Source organism: Acanthochromis polyacanthus, chromosome 6 (assembly GCF_021347895.1).
Source record: "Acanthochromis polyacanthus isolate Apoly-LR-REF ecotype Palm Island chromosome 6, KAUST_Apoly_ChrSc, whole genome shotgun sequence".
Lineage (NCBI taxonomy): Eukaryota > Metazoa > Chordata > Actinopteri > Pomacentridae > Acanthochromis > Acanthochromis polyacanthus.
The window spans coordinates 15,696,377-15,717,237 of record NC_067118.1 but is presented as its reverse complement, the minus strand read 5'-3'; the positions used below and the strand labels follow the sequence as shown (position 1 = coordinate 15,717,237).

At 40.3% G+C, this 20,861-nt stretch overlaps 2 protein-coding genes and 1 long non-coding RNA gene across 7 annotated transcripts; 2 read left to right on the top strand and 1 right to left on the bottom strand.

The window, feature by feature from the left end:
* The first annotated feature begins 977 nt into the window (after positions 1-977).
* On the top strand, positions 978-10,182 carry dffb (DNA fragmentation factor, beta polypeptide (caspase-activated DNase)). Its single transcript, XM_051949406.1, has 7 exons — positions 978-1,157; positions 4,250-4,376; positions 4,511-4,696; positions 5,860-5,939; positions 6,061-6,234; positions 8,940-9,040; positions 9,198-10,182. The coding sequence occupies exons 1-7, from the start codon at positions 1,035-1,037 to the stop codon at positions 9,445-9,447; spliced, it is 1,041 nt and encodes a 346-aa protein (XP_051805366.1). The 5' UTR covers positions 978-1,034; the 3' UTR covers positions 9,448-10,182.
* On the bottom strand, positions 9,652-15,892 carry c6h1orf174 (chromosome 6 C1orf174 homolog). 4 transcript variants are annotated; one of them, XM_022200539.2, is made up of 4 exons: positions 15,660-15,892; positions 14,058-14,111; positions 13,441-13,800; positions 9,652-12,246 (listed from the first exon to the last, which is right to left on the bottom strand). In XM_022200539.2, the coding sequence occupies exons 1-4, from the start codon at positions 15,669-15,671 to the stop codon at positions 12,106-12,108; spliced, it is 567 nt and encodes a 188-aa protein (XP_022056231.2). In that variant the 5' UTR covers positions 15,672-15,892; the 3' UTR covers positions 9,652-12,105. The 4 variants fall into 4 exon arrangements, with proteins under 4 accessions (XP_022056231.2, XP_022056230.2, XP_051805395.1 ...); XM_022200538.2 differs by having other exon boundaries at positions 14,040-14,111; positions 15,660-15,889; XM_051949435.1 differs by lacking the exon at positions 15,660-15,892 and adding an exon at positions 15,441-15,605.
* LOC127534380 (uncharacterized) lies at positions 15,843-19,964 on the top strand. 2 transcript variants are annotated; one of them, XR_007942484.1, is made up of 2 exons: positions 15,843-15,960; positions 16,323-19,964. It is a non-coding gene; the product is annotated as an uncharacterized LOC127534380 (long non-coding RNA). The 2 variants fall into 2 exon arrangements; XR_007942485.1 differs by having other exon boundaries at positions 15,844-15,960; positions 16,330-19,964.
* Positions 19,965-20,861: the final 897 nt, after the last annotated feature.

Genomic DNA, 20,861 nt, shown 5'->3' with positions numbered 1-20,861 from the left:
TTTTATTCCATAGGCAATAGTGTTTGCAAGGTGTAAATAATACACTCTGAGTGTCAGCTAGCAATGGAGTGTTTGTTTTCATTGTAATACTGCTACTTTAATTTTTATTTACTTTTTTATTTTAAAAATATCCTAATTCTATCGAGTAATGTGTACCTCCAGTAGAGGAGGCTGTATTTCCAGGGCCACAGTTGGTAAGACCCAGTGGCACCTACTGAACTGAATAATTAGAAGAGTAGCAATGAGTGAAGGAATGACCAAATCTCTGCTCAAGCTGAATTATAGTCATTATTGTTATTACAGTTATTAACAACATAGTAACAGTTATATATAATAACAGTTATTATTTGTCTGCCATTAAAACCAACTCTGATGTCCTCAGTCAGATAGTTAAAGAAAGGCTGTGTCTTGCCTCTCTCAAACGTCATTCTATTATTCCACTGTTATTTTTTTTATCTGGTAATCATTTGAATATGCCAATTACACAATTTGTTGAACACACACTGCTCTTAGCAACCAAGTTGAAATTGTAGGACAGAAAGTGGTCTTTAAATGGGGGGAAAAATCACAACTAAAAGTACCTGGACACGGTGGTATTTTGGGTGGAATAAACCTTTAAAACAATTAATTTTTGGGTAGAAAGCACTATTTGGATTAAATAAAGTTTTGAAACTGTAAGTACCTGAACGTACAATTGCATTTTGGGCGGAACAAGTCTTTTATACAATAGCTTGTTGCTTTGAAAGTAGTATTTGGGTTAAATAAACCTTTAAAACTGCCTATCTAGACAAAAATAACTATTTGGGTGGAATTTTGGTTAATCCAATTCAGTAGATGTGGATGGTCGTGAAAAACAAGGGTAGAGAAGTACAGTCCTGAACCTGCAACCTCCTGTGCTACAGACAGAGGCTCCAGGTATCAGAGACAGTAGCGGCAAAGAACCAGCAGGGGGCAGCAACCAACACCGCCTGACTGAGCTCAGGAGAAGAAGAAGGAGGGGAAGGAAGCGGTAGGTGCAAACTGATAACAGAGAGATGTTCGGACTCTTGGGGAAAAATAAACCTGTGAAAATTCGAGGTTATAGTGAAAACAGAAAGTACGGAGTTGCTGCAAAAAATGTGAAGGAGCTGCTAAAAAAGAGCTGCAAGTTATTCCAGGTGAGCGTCCGAACTTATGAACTCCTACTCGGTTTCGCTTTTTCTGCTGTCGGGCATATTAAAAAAAACAACTAACAAAACAAACAGACAAACGTCTATACAGCTGGGGGGTATTCCACGAAGCTGGCTAAAACAGGCTGGGCTTACGCCGGTAAGCGTGGCTTGAATAAGCGGCAACTTTAATCTCAGTTGCAAGTAGTTCCACGAACGAGGCTCAGCTGTTTTTCAGAGACGCTTATTCAAGCCAGGCTGATCCAAGCTGCGGCTGAGCGCGCGTCCGGGAGAGATAAAAAGCCCCGACGTGTCGATCGTCGAAATGATGACATAATGTCTAAAAACAGAGCGGAGACTTTCTCTTCGGCGGAGCAGAAACTTCTCACGGAGTTGTACGAGGACTACGGGGAGATTATCACAAGAAAAGGCAACACGGTTGCGATAAATAAAGCTCGAGACGCTGCCTGGCAAAGCATTGCCGACCGTTTAAATGCGTAAGTGTTTATTTTCTTTTTAATGAAGCCCTTAGTCTGTGCGTACACACGCACACATGTCTGAAAATTTAATTTTCAGAGGGCAAGTTTTTGACACTGATTAGGGATAACCCACAACTGCAGTGGTTGATGACTTTTTTTTCCCTCACCCTGCAGTTTGTCACACTACTGTGGCCCAGAGGAGATCAATCTTGATGAAATAAAGCTTTTCAAAACCCATTGAAGACATTTTTTATGAGTGTATAAACATATATATATATATATATATATATATATATATATATATATATATGTATATATATATGAGAGAAAGGCTACAACGTAGCCTGGTTTTGTGTAATGTGATGGTGGTTTTCACTTTTTACTCTGGTAGGCCTAATTCATGTTCTTGATTTGACTAATATATATCCACCATAGATGAATAAAGCAGCAGGTAACACCTAAAACCAAAGTAGGAATACTTTGGAAGAAAGGGGCAACTTCATGTGGAGATGTTTCATCAAACACTCAAACTTTGAATAAAAAAAGCAGAAAAAACATGTAGGCCTATAGAGGAGATGTCATTTTTATTAGAGATGATAGTGCTACTGTGCCCTACATTTAAATGAGGGAGAAGACACAAATGAGCTTGTACACAAAATAGTTATCTCATCATTTGGCATCACCTTTGGATTATCATCATGATCAGATTGGACCGCTGGTAAAAGGAAGGTATTCTTTATGGAAAACTGTGGCTGTTGTGTCCTGCTTATTTTAAGACAATCTGTGCCTATTCCTGTTACGTGTTGACTGCACTTTGAGGGTGACAGAAGAAAGAAAATCAGATATTTCCAAGTATTTACCGCTGGTGGATTCGAACCCACGGCGCAATGAAAAGTAAAACCACATTTAATCTACTTAACTACGCTCTAACCACTGATCCACAGTTGCACACTGTGATAAAAATGTGTAGTGTAATATGATATAGGTTGATTCACGGTTATTCCGGCATTATTTAAAAAAGGTCTCAATGTATGTCACCGAACAAGAACATCATTGATTACAGATCAAGATGAATTTAATGTGTAACATGCGGTTCACAGGCGTCTTTCTGAAGCTCGTCAGAACCTTGTCTGACATGGGGCTAAAGTAAACTGGACTGTTAGCCTGCCTCGGACCAGGCTTGTCGCTCTGGCTGAGTTACCATGGTTACCAAGCCAGGCTAGCCCTAAGCCTTGTTCGTGGAACTAAACTCTCACTAAAGTTAGCGAAGCTGACCGAAATAAGCCAGGCTTAGACCTAAGCCAGCTTCGTGGAATACCCCCCTGGTAAACCTGAGTAGGAGAAGAATAGGGGAAAAGGTATTATGAGTTTGTTCAGTTCGTGCTTTGAAGGAACACTTTGAGGATTTCTGTGTCTGTATTCAGTGACATTTGACCAGTATACAGTCATGGAAAAAATTATTAGACCACCCGTGTTTTCTTCAATTTGTTTTTAATTTTAATGCCGAGTACCACTAAAGGTATATTACCTGAAGAATTAAATGAACACAACAAAAAATGCAGCTGATTACATAATAATTTGTGTCCTATTTGACATGCTTTAGCTTAATTGTATTCCGAGGGTATATCGAGGCCATTTCATGTCATAAGCAGCACTGCGCATGCAAAGGCCTACACTGGTTTCCTGCTGACATTCAAACTGTAACACAACGCAGAAGCTGTCAGCTCCCACTTTTTTGTGTGTGTGTGTGTGTGTGTGTGTGTGTGTGTGTGTGTGTGTGTGTGTGTGTGTGTGTGTGTGTGTGTGTGTGTGTGTGTGTGTGTGTGTGTGTGTGTGTGTTCTTGTTACATTGTGAGGACCACTTTCTGCATTTAACTATCAAAGTGAGGACATTTTTACAAAGTGAGGACATTTTGGCCGGTCCTCACTTTGAAACAGCCATGTTTGAGGGTGAAGACTTGTTTTTAGAGAACAGGTATGAATTGAGGTTTGGTTAAGGTTAGGGTAAGGATTAAGTTTAGGCAATCAGTTGTGATGGTTAAGGTTAGGGTAAGGCTCTAGGAAATGCATTACGCCTATGAATGTCCTCACTAAGATAGAAGTACAAACGTGTGTGTGTGTGTGTGTGTGTGTGTGTGTGTGTGTGTGTGTTCTTGTTACATTGTGAGGACCACTTTCTGCATTTAACTATCAAAGTGAGGACATTTTTACAAAGTGAGGACATTTTGGCCGGTCCTCACTTTGAAACAGCCATGTTTGAGGGTGAAGACTTGTTTTTAGAGAACAGGTATGAATTGAGGTTTGGTTAGGGTCAGGGTAAGGATTAAGTTTAGGCAATCAGTTGTGATGGTTAAGGTTAGGGTAAGGCTCTAGGAAATGCATTACGCCTATGAATGTCCTCACTAAGATAGAAGTACAAACGTGTGTGTGTGTGTGTGCGCGCATATATGAATTTTCACCAGATGATTATTATTAGGGTAGTGCGTCTGCATAGAAAATACACCAGCAAAGACATGCAAAATATGTTTTGCTTTGACAGACAAATAGATCACCTTTGCCATCATCATACAAGTTGTTGCATGATATGTTAACGTTGATTTTATTGTGTTTTCTTGATTGCAGTTGCCCCTCACTGGTGCTCGTTTTTGTTTATATGAGGACGGGACAGTAGTGACAGAGGAGTTCTTCCAGACCCTGGCAGATCACACTGAACTTGTTCTTCTGTCTAAAGAGCAGACATGGAGTGGAGGTACATGAATCAACCCCAGACACCCTGACAAAAATAAAGATGTGTTTCAACTCTACTCTTGTGCATTTGCTCTGTTGACCAGACAAACTGCCGGCTCTTGATAACCCTTCTAACCCCTGTGAATCTCACTCTAGTTGCGTGTGACATCGGTCAGTTACTGAACACAGACCGGCATGCTGATAGGATCATTGAAGCAGCAAAGGCTCTACTCTCCGATGAAAAATCCACCAAGAAGCGTAAAATCCTCAGTGACCTGCTACATAACCTGGACGACACGTCTGAGTGGGAGAGCAGAGACGAAGATGAAGACTGGTTCAAAGGTACAGAGTCCAGCGATCTCATTAAGGGCAGAAAGTTTGGAAGACAAACAACTTGTTGATGCTGCCTGATCTAAAAATTTCAGACTCCTGCACATTGTTCAACTTACAAAAATACATTTATTGGTGATCTTGTGGTGCTGAACCTACATCAGGCAAATAGTTTGTTACTAAGAGAAGCCGTCTTGAATAGGGTATATCTGTGACTCTTCAGCCAATTATATTCTCCACATAAATCCCAAAACATAGTTCAACTGTGATAATTTTCATAGAGCCTGTCATTTTCTTGATAGGTTCACAATAAATCAATCATAGCCTCCCAGTTGATAAAATTATAGTGTCTAATAATATACATTTACTCAATAGCAATAGAAAAATTGTCCAATAGAATGTTTGATAGTTTCACTTAAATTCATGGTATGCAAACTGTCATTAAAGCACAAAATGAAACCACACTTTTAGTTAGATGAACAAACTTCAAGCGTGCTCCCTCCGTGGCTCTTACACAGCCAGTCATACCCTGATAGTAGAGCCCCTTCACCTCCGTAAATGTGAACAGAAATACATCGATCAGCCACAGCATTATGACCGCTGACAGGTGAAATGAATAACATCGATCATCATCTTATTAGAATGAAACAGTCTGCTGGGAAACCTTGAGTCCTGACATTCATGTGGATGACTGACATGAACCACCACCTAAACATTGCACGTCAACCAACCCCTCATGTCAACAGCAGTCCTTGATGCCAGTTGCAACCTTCAACTGGACAACGCACCCTGACACACCACAAAACTGCTCAGGAGTGGCCCAGGGAACATGACAGAGCTAAGATGTTCACCTGGGTTCCACACTCTCCAGATCCAAATTTTATTGAGCATCTGTGGGATGTTCCAGGATAAGTCTGATCTAGGTAGGTCCCACCCTGCAAACCACAGGACCCACGGAATTCACTGCCACCATCCCGGTGCTGCAGGACATCCCCAGAGGTCCCACTGGGTCAGAGAAGTTTTAGCAGCATAAAGGAAACCAACACAATATTAGGAAGGTGGTCATAATGTTGTGTCTGATGGGTGTATATGTCCTTGAACAGATGTTCCCCCAAACACATCTGAATCTAAAGAAATGTGTTGTCATGCTAGTTTTTAAATAAGTTTCATTTCAGGTGTGGACGCTCGATTCAAAACAAAGTCTGCCTACATGAAGTTTAACTGCGAAAGCAGGATACGAAGTTACATGAAAGAGGTAAAACTCAGAGACCAGGTGACACTCTGCACACCTTAGGCATGTATAAGAACTTTCATCAACAAACACAATTTCTGAAATATGATTTTTTTTTTTTTTGTTATTTTGTGTCTGTTCACAGGTGGACGATGCCACCAAAACCATAGAGAAAGCTAGAGTTAGGACAGAGTTTTTGAAAGCATCAAAGTGCCTGGCGGAAATGTTGAAAGCTGCTAAATACAATGGCTGCTACTTTGACAGGACCGAAAAGGAGCCACATCGCCTTTGTACTAAAGATGGATGGTTTACCTGCCAGGTATTCTGAACAGTGAGGTATCAATAGGACTATCAGAGTTGAATGACACAGTGCACATGAGTTTTTGTGTTCAAGCTAATTCTATACAGGTTCAAGTTGTTGAATTAACCTTAAGCAGCCTGAGAGGTCAAACACTGATCAAATTGATCCACCCTGACAGATAACCATGGTACAGAGAAAAAGGTAATAAAGCTGCCATTAGCAAAACCAAAGAGACAGGCTGCAAAAATCAGCTGATTGCTTAAATGCACGTAGCTGCTAAGTTCAAATGTAATACATTATTTCAATACAGTTTGATTAAAGTCAGTGTGAGTTACGAGGAGTCAGGGGAAGCTTGGCTTCTCTTAACAAGACGTGAGCTCCCCTGGTTATATGATTTGTTGGGTTTTCTATATCTTTGTCATCATAGATCATAGATACAGTGGGTATGGAAAGTATTCAGACCCCTTGAAATTTTTCACTCTGTGTCACTGCAGCCATTTGCCAAAATCAAAAAAGTTCATTTTATTTCTCATTAATGTACACTCAGCACCCCATCTTGACAGAAAAAAACAGAAATGTAGATTTTTTTTGCAAATTTATTAAAAAAGAAAAACTGAAATATCACATGGTCAGAAGTATTCAGACCCTTTGCAGCCACATTCATATTTAACTCACATGCTGTCCATTTCTTCTGATCCTCCTCGAGATGGTTCTGCTTCTTTATTGGAGTCCAGCTGTGTTTAATTAAACTGATTGGACTTGATTAGGAAAGGCACACACCTGTCTATATAAGACCTTACAGCTCACAGTGCATGTCAGAGCAAATGAGAATCATGAGGTCGAAGGAACTGCCCAAGGAGCTCAGAGACAGAATTGTGGCAAGGCACAGATCTGGACAAGGTTACAAAAGAATTTCTGCAGCACTCAAGGTTCCTCAGAGCACAGTGGCCTCCATAATCCCCAAATGGAAGACGTTTGGGACGACCACAACTCTTCCTAGACCTGGCCGTCCAGCCAAACTGAGCAATGGTGGGAGAAGAGCCTTGGTGAGAGAAATAAAGAAGAACCCAAAGATCACTGTGGCTGAGCTCCAGAGATGCAGTCGGGAGAGAGGAGAAAGTTCCACAAAGTCAACTATCACTGCAGCCCTCCATCAGTCGGGGCTTTATGGCAGAGTGGCCCGACGGAAGCCTCTCCTCAGTGCAAGACACATGAAAGCCCGCATAGAGTTTGCCAAAAAACACATGAAAGACTCCCAGACAATGAGAAATAAGATTTTCTGGTCTGATGAGACCAAGATTGAACTTTTTGGTGTTAATTCTAAGCGGTATGTGTGGAGAAAAGCAGGCACTGCTCATCACCTGCCCAACACAATCCCTACAGTGAAACATGGTGGTGGGAGCATCATGTTGTGGGGGTGTTTTTCAGCTGCAGGGACAGGACGACTGGTTGCAATTGAAGGAAGGATGAATGCGGCCAAGTACAGAGATATCCTGGAGGAAAACCTCTTCCAGAGTGCTCATGACCTCAGACTGGACCGAAGGTTCACCTTTCAACAGGACAATGACCCTAAGCACACAGCTAAAATAACAAAGGAGTGGCTTCAGAACAACTCTGACCGTTCTTGACTGGCCCAGCCAGAGCCCTGACCTAAACCCAATTGAGCATCTCTGGAGAGACCTCAACCTGACAGAACTGGAGAGGATCTGCAAGGAAGAATGGCAGAGGATCCCCAAATCCAGGTGTGAAAAAACTTGTTGCATCATTCCCAAGAAGACTCATGGCTGTACTAGCTGAAAAGGGTGCTTCTACTCAATACTGAGCACAGGGTCTGAATACTTATGACCATGTGATATTTCAGTTTTTCTTTTTTAATAAATTTGCAAAAAATTATACATTTCTGTTTTTTCTGTCAAGATGGGGTGCTGAGTGTACATTAATGAGAAATAAAATGAACTTTTTTGATTTTGGCAAATGGCTGCAATGACAGAGTGAAAAATTTCAAGGGGTCTGAATACTTTCTGTACCCACTGTAAATTAGACTGTTGCAGGAGGCAGATTAATCTTTAATTCACTTTAATAAAGACACTAGCATGTGTGCTGTTCCTGCCATCACCATTCAAGTGTGGTGGTGCAGTGACATGAAATATTTTTTTGCTGAGCACATTTTGAAGATGCATAGAAGCAGATATCTTCAATCTTCTTTCTTGTTCTTAATGCTCATTAATAGGAATAATGACTTCATGAATTTCATGTTGGTCAGTTCTGATTGCAGAAGAGTGAAACAACTTTGCCCCACCTAAATGTATGGTAGGGTTTGCAGAAGCCAATAATACAGGGCATATAAAAAGTATTCATGTCACTCAATCTTGTTAGTTTCTCAGCATAAGCTGCCAGAGTAACTGTGCTTGAGCTATTGTAAATTTGCATTGTGGAACACAGATAAACTCACTGAAATAAGCCTGATTTATTTTGTAAACTCATTTTATGGAACAGGCCTCTGCTCCAGTCACTGACTTTAAATATTTGTGTCAACATCTCAGTCTGGGACAGAAAAAATAACTATTCAAGTGTGAGCAGCACAGCAATAGAGTTTACGTTGTGTAGGCTGCACTGGGCTTAAGAATCACTACGAATACAGTAAAATGTTTTCCAGGTATTTTGAAAGGACTGGACCTGCTTTCAGCCATGTTCATACCTCTTCCTTTGTGTTGGTTCCCCAGGGACCATTTGACCAGGCAGAGTGCCAGACTCTCCACTCCATCAACCCGTACAGCAGCCGAGACAGCAGGATTGTCTTCAGCACTTGGAATCTTGACCACAGGTTGGACCCCTGCTAGCTGTGGCAGGCATTTTTCGAAACATTCATTTCATTACACATTTGACCATTTCATGTATAATTGAAGGCTAATATTGTGAGACACATTTTTAGCTTTTTTGTTTGCTCAATGTTGGTTTGCAATTCTTTTCCTTGTGTTCAGGATTGAAAAGAAGAGGACGATAATCCCCACGCTGTTGGAAGCTCTACAGAATCACAAGAGCACTGATATCAACTTGAAATACTTCTACCAACTGTTGTTCAGCAGGAAAAACCTTAAGCTCGTCCACATCGTTTGTCACAAGAAAGGACACCACGACCTCTTATGTGATCCAAAAAAGATTGTTATAAATGCCAGTCATGTAGACAAAGCCAAACAGAAGCCCAAAGTCAAGAAAAGGCGCCTGAATTGAGTCTTTTTAGGAAAAAATAATGCTCATTAGTATGAGCTACTGATAAATCTGATTATTACCAGAGAGCACAAAAGTTCACTAACAAGATCAAATCAGGAGGGATTAGGTGGCCTCACCTTGTTTACTTTATTTTTTAAACCTTGAGCCCATGTAACTTTCAGGGATTTTAACTTTTGTAGATTTAAAAGAGAACTTAAACAGCACTTGAAATCATGAACAACATTTATTTATTCTTCATGTTGGCACGGCAATGTAAAATACATGAATTGATTACAAAGACTACTCAATGAATGAGGCATTCACAAAGTCAGAAAGTTGCATAAATGTGAAAAGCAATTTGCATAAATAAGGCAGTAAAAATATATAAAAGATTTGATTGTGATGGTCAGAGTAATCAACTTTATACAAAATAGTACAATAGATGTGAATAGCAAAAGTGCAATTACTGTTAACCTCCAGGTTAGATGGTTAGATTTTCACTCAGGACTAAGTTGTCCTCTAATTATTTCCAGATTTCAGTGTTTTAAACAATATTTTTTTGTATACAGTTGTCATTTTTGTAAATATGAACTCATGAGGAACCGTATCACAGAAATTAGTTGCATTGATATGTGTATATACAGACATGATAGAAAGCTGCCAAAAAAAACTGAACACACGTGTTGAGGAATATTAGACACTTGGTGAATCATGACTCTTATGCAATAAACTGTTGACATTCATATGAAACAATGAGTTCATGGTAGTAAATGCTCTCATTACAGAACTGCTCTTTGGCACATTCTCCATCCTTCTTTATAGTTATGTAATCTGAAATCAGTTCACTATGCCGACTTTAGAGATGTCTTTCACATTTTATAAAATGTAATTTGGAGATTTGGAAAAAAATAATTTTGAAGCTTGCAACTTTAAACCAGTTCTCTTTGGTGTCTTACAGGACGTATCTTAAACTGCAAACTTGCATTCAATTATGAAGCAGTATCGCATGGACTGACTTGTCTCCAAGTGCTTTGTCAAAATCACCTCCAGGTGAGACCAGAAGGGGTGTACTACGAAGCCAGGTTTATTTTGCAACATTAATAATTACTCTTCAATGTCACAAACCTTTCTTTGGACCTTCTAGATCAACATAGCAACTGATGATGCACAGCTAATCTTCTAGAGAGGTTCTATTCAGAGTTTGAAATTTTAATTTAAAAAAAATCAGCTGTAAGAACACCACTGTTTAACCAATTCTTTTCCTGATTATCTCTCTGAAGGAATACATGTTTCATGGAGTGGCCACTAATGCCACTGAACAAAGCTCTGCATTTATAGTGGAAAATTGTATGTGGTGTTACCATGGGAACCAAAAGACGTAGTGGTGATACAGAAAATGCATAAATGATTTTAAACGTGGTCCAGATTTGCTGCGCAGACCATTTTACACTACTGTGGCTGCGGCTACAGATAATTCTTTTTCCAATAATATTTTATCTGTAACATTACTTTCACTTTGAATTAGCCAAAAGCTTTTCACATGTACTTTTACTATGGAACTGTCAGACCTACACTCCCAATCAAAAGTTTGAGGTCATTTAGAAATGTCCTTATTTTTGAAATAAAAAAGCAGTTTCTTTCAATGAAGACAACATCAATAAGAAATCCAGTCTAGACATTGTTAATGTGGTAAATGACTATTTTAGATTCTGGAAACGGCAGATTTTTAATGAATTATATACGTAGGGGAACTGAGGCTCATTTCCAGCAACCATCACTCCTGTGTTCTAATGCTACATCGTGTTAGCTAATCATGTTGAAAGGCTAACTGATGATTAGAAAACCCTTGTGCAACTAAGTTAGCACATGAATAAAAGTGCGAGTTTTCATTGAAAACATGAAATATCATGTTTCGATAAATGAAGTTTAAAAGCTCTTATGCATAGTTGTCTTGTCAGAAATAAGCAGCTGCACTGAGTGTGAATCGATTGGGAAAATAAGTAGATTAACTTGCATCAATAGCAATTTCCTAGCTTCGTAGAACCCCCTCAGGTAGATCTAAATTAGGTGCAGTGTGAGCACACATTCAGCAATAAGTTATTTAACAGTGTAACTATTTGCTCACAGGTGAGCAGGAGAATTTTACTACTGTAGCAACATTGGATAGTTACAATCAATAACATTTTTAAGTATCAGACCAAATGTTATACATAGAACACAGTTTGGCATTCAAGCATATTTGGGTGGGCTTTAAAATAAAAAGTTGCCCATCGTTGTCCATTGTTTTGACATGGAAAAGTTGCTTTAAAACAGGCATATTCACCTGTGATGAAACTTCAGCTATTGCTGTGATGCTTGTGTGTTTGAGCTGTGACAAGTCACAGGTATAACATAATCACACCCAGATAATAGGCTTGTCTGTAAGTAATGGTACACCGACAGCATATTCAGCCACAAGTTCATGACTACCTCCGTCACACTGCAGCGGACTTTCACCACCTTCACACATGGTCTACTTATAACAGAGGTGTGGTTTTAGCAGATGACAAGGACGTACTGAATGCAGTGCCTCAACATTTAATTTCTTTTGGCTGATTTTTCCTAAGCGCTCAGAGGTTTCATGTCTTTCCACAGGCATAACTTTAAGTCCAGCTCAGTCATCAGAGGAGTGGTTCTTCACTAGGTGTCCCCTCTGCCATCTCGCTGCATACTGCTAAAGCCCCCCTCCTCCTCATCACTGTCTTCCCGTGCGTAGTAATGGCGTTTCCTCTTCTCCCTCTGGACGTGGGAAGAAGTTGCTGATGATCTTTGAGGAAAATCCTGTGAAATTAGAGGAATTCCATCAATATGACGGTTTTCACCTGAAGACAAATCAAATCACACTTGTCCTGTAGACTTCATGGCAGTGGGGCCAACAGAAACTCCTTGTGATAGGTCAAAGAAACATTTTAAGAACTACATCCATGGGGCCATTGAAGGTTTCACAAGAAACTTGCAAAGTCTTTAAAACTGTTACTAGCAAGAACACCTTTTCTCTACTCTTTGATTTTGTCCTTAACTTACTGATGTTCTTCAAAATAACTCACACATGTAAAATGATTTGAGAGATTTCTCTTGCTCTTCAAACAGAATGTAACTGTTACTTAAATAGGTTTTAGTAATTGTAATATGGCATACTGGTCAACAATGTTGAAAACAAACTGCAATAGACGGTGTGTTGAAATATGAGCATCTGTAAGGCGGAGGTTAATTTGTTTATTTCGTTCATGTATTTTATTAATTTGATGTCTTAATAACATCCAACTTTAAGGGAAATATGTAACAAAATGAGAATAGAACAACTCCAACCATGGCTTCCATGTTGCTTCATCTGCTGCAACTGTACCTATAAAAGGGGTAAAATGTCAGTTTTAAGATGTTAGCTGTGATTGAGGGTGAAAGAGGGCCAGTAAAAGAAACCCAAGAACCAGATATTTGAATTTATTGGTGCAAAGGTAGATGGGCACTTAAATTTTGTACATTCTGCACTCCTGGCACCATTCAGCCTTTCGGTAGTCATGGTCTTCTGTTGTGCATCTTTACCAGCCATGCTTTGTATTTCACTAGCAGTAGCAGAAATGTAAAAGAAGTTCATTTACCTGCAGTAGACACTTCATCAACAGCAATAAGTTAATTGTCCAATAGAATGTTTGATAGTTTCACTTAAATACATCAAATGCAAACCATCACAAAAGCACAGAACAAAAAACGCTGTCCCCCACCACCTCACAAGCAACACATTCCAGCAGCCTGTTCCAGGTTGACGGCATTTACAAAAGGTTGAACACGCAGTGAAATTCAAATTCAACCTTTTGACTCCTGGTCTTGATTTTAAAAATAAGCATTTAAAAATGATCAACAGGAATCGACTGAAATTGCATTTTTCAGCTACTTAGTGTGACCCCATCCCCATGATAATCTGTTTCGAGCCACATAATCCAACTTCATTTACGAGGGAAAAACAAACTCTCTCACCTGTACAGTGTCCAGGTTTCCAAAGAACTGCTCCACAGGAAGAACGTGGTTACTGTCATCGTCTGGGAAGATGATTTTGTCTGTTTCTTCATAATCCATAAGCTCAGGCTCCTGTTTGTCCCAGGTGCTGTAGTTGTCTAGGTCCAACCCTGTCCTCAGCTCGTTCTCCTTCTCTTCCTGTCCTTCCAGCTGTGGTGATGCTGAGCATCTCCTCCTGCCAGCAGACTGGTGACATTCACAGCTAATGCGAGAGCGCCTCTCCAGAGGAGGTGCTGCTTTATTGTAATCACCGACTACTGAATCGCTCTCTGCTGCTGAGTGTGTCTTTGGACTTTTCATACATCTCCTTGTAGCAGAAACCTGTAACAGAAAGTCAAAGACCACTGTTAGGATGACGTTACAGTTGGTCGGGCCTCAGGTGAGTGTCCATTACAGTCTTTAAATGCAATTGTCAAGCTCTTGCAAGTCACAACTGTTCAGTCTGGGGTAAAATCAGCATGTAACTTTTAAAGGCAGTTTAAGACAAAGACAATATTTAAATTGCGATATTCTCTGAATGAGATAGGGGTTGTTGCCTTATGCATACAGGCTACACAAACCTTTCTGGAGCTTCTAACCTTGGAGCTGCTCTTCCTCTTTCTGGGCTTTAAGTTATCAGGTTGACCAGGCATCTGCAAAGCAACATAATGTGGTTAGTTCAGTCGTCATGGCAATACCTCATTAGAGCGAACAGTTAGTGGAAAAAAAGTTGGGTTCAGTCAGCCGAGAGGCAGCTGTCATAATACTAGCACTTTCCAGGCTACTGAGCTAAAGGTTTTCACTGAGCTTCCTTGTCCAGTAACACAGTGGGTTCGCTTAACGTTGTTGGCCAGCTGTTCATTGAAAGTCCTCTTTAAAATCCAGCTTAAGGAGCATTTCTGCCAGTATGCACATTTCAGTGTACTTCATTTTGCTGCACAAGTACCTTATCATGAAAAGTGGACACCAGCAAAAAGATGAAGGTAGATTTGATCCATGTCTATACATGCATTTGAAATGGCGTCCTTCGATGATTACTGTCATTTTGTAAAATACATTAAACAAATTCAATTTTAGTTTATTAATTTTTACAATTTCTGGCATTACAACTGCTTTTTGTCAATTTGCTAAAAAGAAACTGATCTAGCTGAGTGCCTTGAAGATGGCGAGCTCTATAACTCTGAACAGAAAACACACAAACAACTACACTCCTGTTGTTTACAACGTGAACCCACAACAGATAGATAGATAGATAGATAGATAGATAGATAGATAGATAGATAGATATGGTAGGAGCAAAAAATAGAGGCCCTGTCTGAATCAGATTACTTCACTGTCATTCAGGCAAATTACATCAGAACGAAATGACTAAGCAGGGTCAGCAATAAAAACACACACACAATTAAAAACACCTGAGATCAAATAAAATAAGTTGTAAATTGTGATGCAGCAGTGCAGTGAAATAAATAAATGAAAACGAGAAAAAAAAACTAAGACATTTTTGCACGTTCAAGGTAATTGCACTTGTGAAATGTAGTAGAGTGGAAATGTTTAACATTTGCAGCCCTCTGTTCAAAAGACGGATGGCGGTGGAAAAGAAACTGTTCCTGACATAAGCATGACTTCGGAAGGTTATTAACTGATCAGTTTGTAAAGCCGTCGCAGCTGTACGGCCCTCCAGAGCTGCTTCAACCACAACAGCCCCTCCTGTCTCCTTCCCTAGTCAAACTCCTCCCAAAATGTGTGCAATTTCATGTCATCAGTCATCTGAAGTCCTCCTCTGAACTCTAGTTCCTCTAGGTTTCCATTTGCGCATGTATACGAACAGTTAAAGTCCATAAACCACAAATGAAACCGTGAGTGCTATTACGACACCATCTGTCCAGTAATGTAGCTAAATTAGCTTTCACCAGCAGAACCAACGTCGTAGGTAAATCAACCATTACAGCCGAGGGCTATTTGGTGTCATAAATGAGACTCACCTTACAAAACGTTACTTCAACGTTGTTGGTCGTCACACGGACATCTACTTGGAGGTCACTGGACAAGCTAAGATCTCACTACAGCGAGGAAAACGTTACCCGATAATCGATTTCGACATCTCGGCTACAAGCTAATTGGGCTAGCAGGAGAGCTACGAGCTAATTAATTGACATTACTATAGCTGCCTGCTTCTTGTTATCGTTTAGCTCAACACTTACCTTGTGCACCATTCACAGGCGTAATGCTTCCGTTTACCAGCAACCACGGTATTACAGGTCGGCTGTCTTGGTCGTCATTAACTTTAATATCGTTTGACTTCGACTAGCGAAATACAGCTATAAAACTGATATGCGGCGTCGCTGCCTCCGGGACTGCCTCACCGCGTTTCCTGCTGCGGAGGTTCACCGGGAGGTCACAGCGTCTCTGCGGCGGATCGGAACGACCAGGGCGGCTGTCAGGTCCAGCACGGAGGGTGGATCTACCGCTGGACCGCCTACCCGTGAGCTTCTCAAGGAAATGGTTCGTGCGTTTAGAAATATTCAACGGACTATATCACCAGACACCTGTGGACTAAAAACATTCACCTTAGACATATCAATGCTTAGTAACTAACCCCCCCCCCACCACCACCACCACCACCATAACTGCGCCATAACAGAGATATGCCCTTTTGATTGCTGTTTCCAACATAACATTTGTTGGAATCAGAGGATGTGGCTCTTTCCAGTAAACTAAACTATATGTTATAAACAGAAAAAAAAACTAATGCTGCTGCATACTTAGCTGTGGCTTAGGAGACTACAGTTTAATTTTTTCACATTCTGTCATGAAAATCTCTACCCATCCATCCATTACCTACACACCACTTAATCCTCTGTAAGGTTGCAGGAGCTGGAGCCAGCTGACTTAGGTTGAAGGCAGAGGACACCCTGGACAGATGTTGCCATTCATGCAACTGCAGGCATTAAGTCATGGGAAGGATCTCTCAGCACCTTTGTGTGGTCATGACTCTGCTGCAATGCACAAGTCTGATAAAACAACATGATCCACAAAGAGACTCTTCCTAAGGAGTAAGGTAAATTTTTGATATCGTCTTTATATGAAAAAATATAGTTGTTTTGTCCTAATATCTACAGGGTAGATAAAGATTTTACAGTGTGACAGTTTCTATGAGGCAGTTTATGTAGTTATTTGTGGAGTAGGGTGCTGGACTTAGAATAAACCCCTTCATGCATTGTGAGGCGCTTCCTTCCACCTCCTCCTTTGGCCAGTTGTCAGCAGAGAACTGGTGAACAGCAGGACATGTGTGTTGATGGCCCAGACCTTGTTCCTCCCATTCAGCTGACTCTTCAGGACCTACCTTAATCGTTGTAGGTATCTGGCTGTGGCAGACTTTCTAACAGCTTCCTAATGGTTCCCATTTGCCTGCGTTATTTGTAACTGTCCTGAACATCTGCATACTGCAAAGTAGAGAGCAGATATCTCAACTCCTTTGACTTCCATCTTGATACAACTTCACCAGAGAAAAAAATTGTATTAAGGACACCTGCCTATAAGGTAGAACTTTCAGTTTATTTAATGGAATTTTTCCCTCCGACATGTAAACGTCTCTAAAGATCATGAAACCGTGTAACAGAACTTTTGCAAAGCCCGGTATATGGTTCAGAAAATGTCATTGACTGACCTCTGCATTATCATTTTCTTTTTGTAAATGTGGGCTCAAGGATGGAACTCTTCAGGATAGCTTTTTCATATTTCAAATCACTCCTAACCAGAGATTATTTCACCTACTTTTCCACTGTTGCAGATTTGGTATTTATAACATGATGAAAAATTAAAAGTGAACATTTCAGGCTTTTATTTTTAATAGTTTCTGAGATATTGTGGTTCAACCATACTTGTTTTCCATCTTTTTCTCTGTGCCCACAGTCTGACATTTGAAATCCAACAATTCACATTGTGATTTAAGTGCACATTCTTGAAAGTACTTCAGTTTACCTTCAGGTAAAATTCAACATTTATCCCTTTTTATGATGTCCACTTTTAAATATACTAAAAAAAAGACACATCAATGCATGAAATATGCAGGCAGCACAGCGTCTGACTATTTCTGCTCTGTCACTGTCTAAACAAGAAGAACATGCATTTTCATAAGACAAGAACAAATTCAAATTTGATTCATTTTTATTTTTTATTTTTATTTTTTTGAATGCTGTGGGCTATGCTGGTGAATTTAAAGTGTCCAATAAATTTTCTAAACAGTTCAACAAACAACTGTAAGATAAACACCAGAAAAGACAATGCTCCCACATGCATGTAATGGCACACTCTTTACTGCATAGAAAGGAAAGAAAAAAGCACATGTTACTCTTTTCTTTCAAGTTGAACGTTGCAGTTCAACACCTTCACTATTAACACATCTAAAATACTTGGAGACAGTCTCACGTAGTGAAGAAAAAACATTTCTGAAGGCACCAGGTTCCTTTGGTGCTGTCCTCAGGTGTTTCTTGAAACATGAAACATTCATCTGGTCAGCTATTGGTGGGCCGGAATGCAGAAAAGTCAGTGCAAGGGTGGGAGTGCCCCACTGTCTACAAAGGTCCTTGAAAATGGTCTTGTCCAGCATTTTGGACTTTTCTGGGGTGATGATAACATCATCCTTGACAGCAGCCCATACTTTTTCAAACAGTTCCTTATTGAGGGCGTCCAATTCTTCTGAAGAGAGGTTAGCATTTGCACCTCTAGTGGTCTGCAAAATCACTGCCTCAACGAGTGCGCTTACACACAGTTCTGTGGTTGCGCTTGTAACCTGATCAGGTTTTTCCTCAGATGCACAGGCAGCCATGGAACGTGCACTGATGTCCACAAAGACCTCTGGTGATTGTCGCTGAGAAACAACTGTCTCCTCACAGGTAGCATCTGGTGATGGCAGATGAACAATATTAAACAAGGCAATAGTCTTGTCTGGGATGGCTTGGGCGCCTGAGGATGGGGCTGGTGCTACTGTGATTTCTGTCTCCTCACAGGTAACATCTGGTGACTGCTGCTGAGACCTGACTGTCTCCTCACAGGTTTTTTTTTGTGTGTTTAATATAATGTGTGATATATTTTCTGAATTTCACTGATGGTTATGGGCCAAATTCTTCCTTGTTCTTTATATGTGAGCTTGGCTGTATTTCTTTGTGCACTTTAGAACAGAAGTTGTGGATGTTGGTTTGTGTTTAGATGAGTAGATAATTACTCAATTGTGATGTGGGAATTGTGTATAGGTTAGTAATACTAGCTCTATCTAATTTCAGAATCACACGCAGATATAAATGCAGAGTCCTGTGAATTTCACGATGGCACAATAAAGACGACTGAGATCATCAGCTGCGCTCTGCATTTTATTGAAGTCCTTGGAGAACTTTGAGCATCCTGACGGATGCACACTCCGCGATTGTGCTAAACTCCGGCTATCAAGTTTAATAATTGATCCTCCGCAACATATACCATATTTACAAACTGTCTATCAATGCAGACAAAACCATTAATTAGAGATATCATCATCTCACCTCAAGAATTTGAAGAACTGGACATGTCTTTGTCAAACACCACCATTGAACATCTGTCATTTCTGAAACATTCCCAAAGTCAATAAAGAATTCACTGAAAAATGGAACAACCATTGCAGAAGTGAAACATAAATTGCTGAAGTCACTCTGGTAAATGCACTGGACTAGAGGGCTGCAATGCTACAATTGTTTTTCAAACTCTTCGTGGCCTTGCTCCTTTATATTTATCTGAGCTTTTAACCATCCACCGCCCCAGCAGAGCCCTCCGGTCGTCTACACAGATGGTGCTGGACGTGCCCAGGTCCCGGTACAAGCAGTGGGGTGATCGTTCCTTCGCTGTTGCCACTCTGAGACTCTGGAACGTACTCCCACTTGGACTTTAATTTATCTCTGACCTGTCGCTTTTTCAGTCCAGACTCAAAACTCGCCTATTCAGACGTGCCTTCAACTCCTAGGATTGTTTTATTCTCATGTTGCCCAAAATGCCTCCTTTATATATCGCTGATTCATCTGTGCTGCATTTTGGTTTTATGGTTTTATGGTTTTGTGATAACCAAATCGTATTGTTTTGTTTTATCATGCTGTTGGAAATCACTTTGGTCTTCTTTTATGTTGTTGTAAAGTGCTCTATAAATACATTTTGATTGATTGATTGATTGATCATTGATTCATGGGTGTGTAAGGGTTGTAGTATTACCTGTCCAGTGGATCTTCAGGCTCAGGGCCAATCAGCAGTCCAAGCACAGCTTCAAGGATGTCTCTCATGGTGATTTGGGCATTGTAGTTTTGGTCAAATATGTTGTGGCAGATGCGGCCCGCCGCCCATGTTGTTAATGTTGCAATGGTATAATCTTTGTTATATCTATGTTAAGAGAATAATTGTACAGGTGAACCTAATACCATAGTGTCTGTTATTAACACTGCATGTTATCTTTTTGAGAGATAAAGCAGTACTTTTATTTTGCAAAAGTGTGCATTTGAGTTTTTCAGGGAGACTTTCTCTGTAGGAAAGACCAACATTTGAAGTGCTTTGATGGTCTGTCTCTCTTCCATTGTTAATTGCCTTCTCCTCGTCATTTTTAGAGCAACACACTACTTTCTGCAGTACAATACTGTTCAAATAATGCTCTCAAGGGTATGGTGCCGCAGTGTGTTCCAACACTGCTTTTATGCAGACAGAAGGGGTTGTAAGTAATCAAGAAAAGTTGGAACATCTGTAGGATTTGGTAGCACCAGCTTTCAAGGCTTGAACAACCTCTATTGCTGCAGAAGAGCTTTACGTTGTTAACCCATTTCTTGTTCCCTGAAAAACATTGCTTGATGCTAAATGTGACTCCAGTGGAAGTGTTCATCATGTCCTGCTGGTCTGAGGTATCACAGTGGCTCCTAATGGCAAATTCTCAATAAACCCAGTTAGTGTAAATGTGGCAGATCAGCACCACAAGTTAGGCGAGTTCTGATTTTTGCAGGTTGATGCTTTGATTGAGCTCATCAGGTGAACTGTCACAATAAAGCTTGAATTCTGGAGAGGTCAAGTCATCAGTAATTTTTAAAAAATAAGCTTCACATCATATAACATATTTAGGTCACTTTTCTGCCCAGATTGACACAGCAATGCCAATACTGGGGGGGGGACAAAAAGAGCAAGGCCGTTACTGAACATAACCTGGGCCACTGCTCTGAGTATTTTAGACATGGATCCAAAAAGCTGTTTATTCATCAAGAGGTCCACATGTCTCCATGTGGGCTGAATCGACAGAGATGTAAGGTGTCCTCAACCACTAAAGCACTAAATTACAGCAACGGTCCAAATGACGGACTGGGAGGAACTCTTACCTCTCCGACGCAAACAATAATACTGAAATA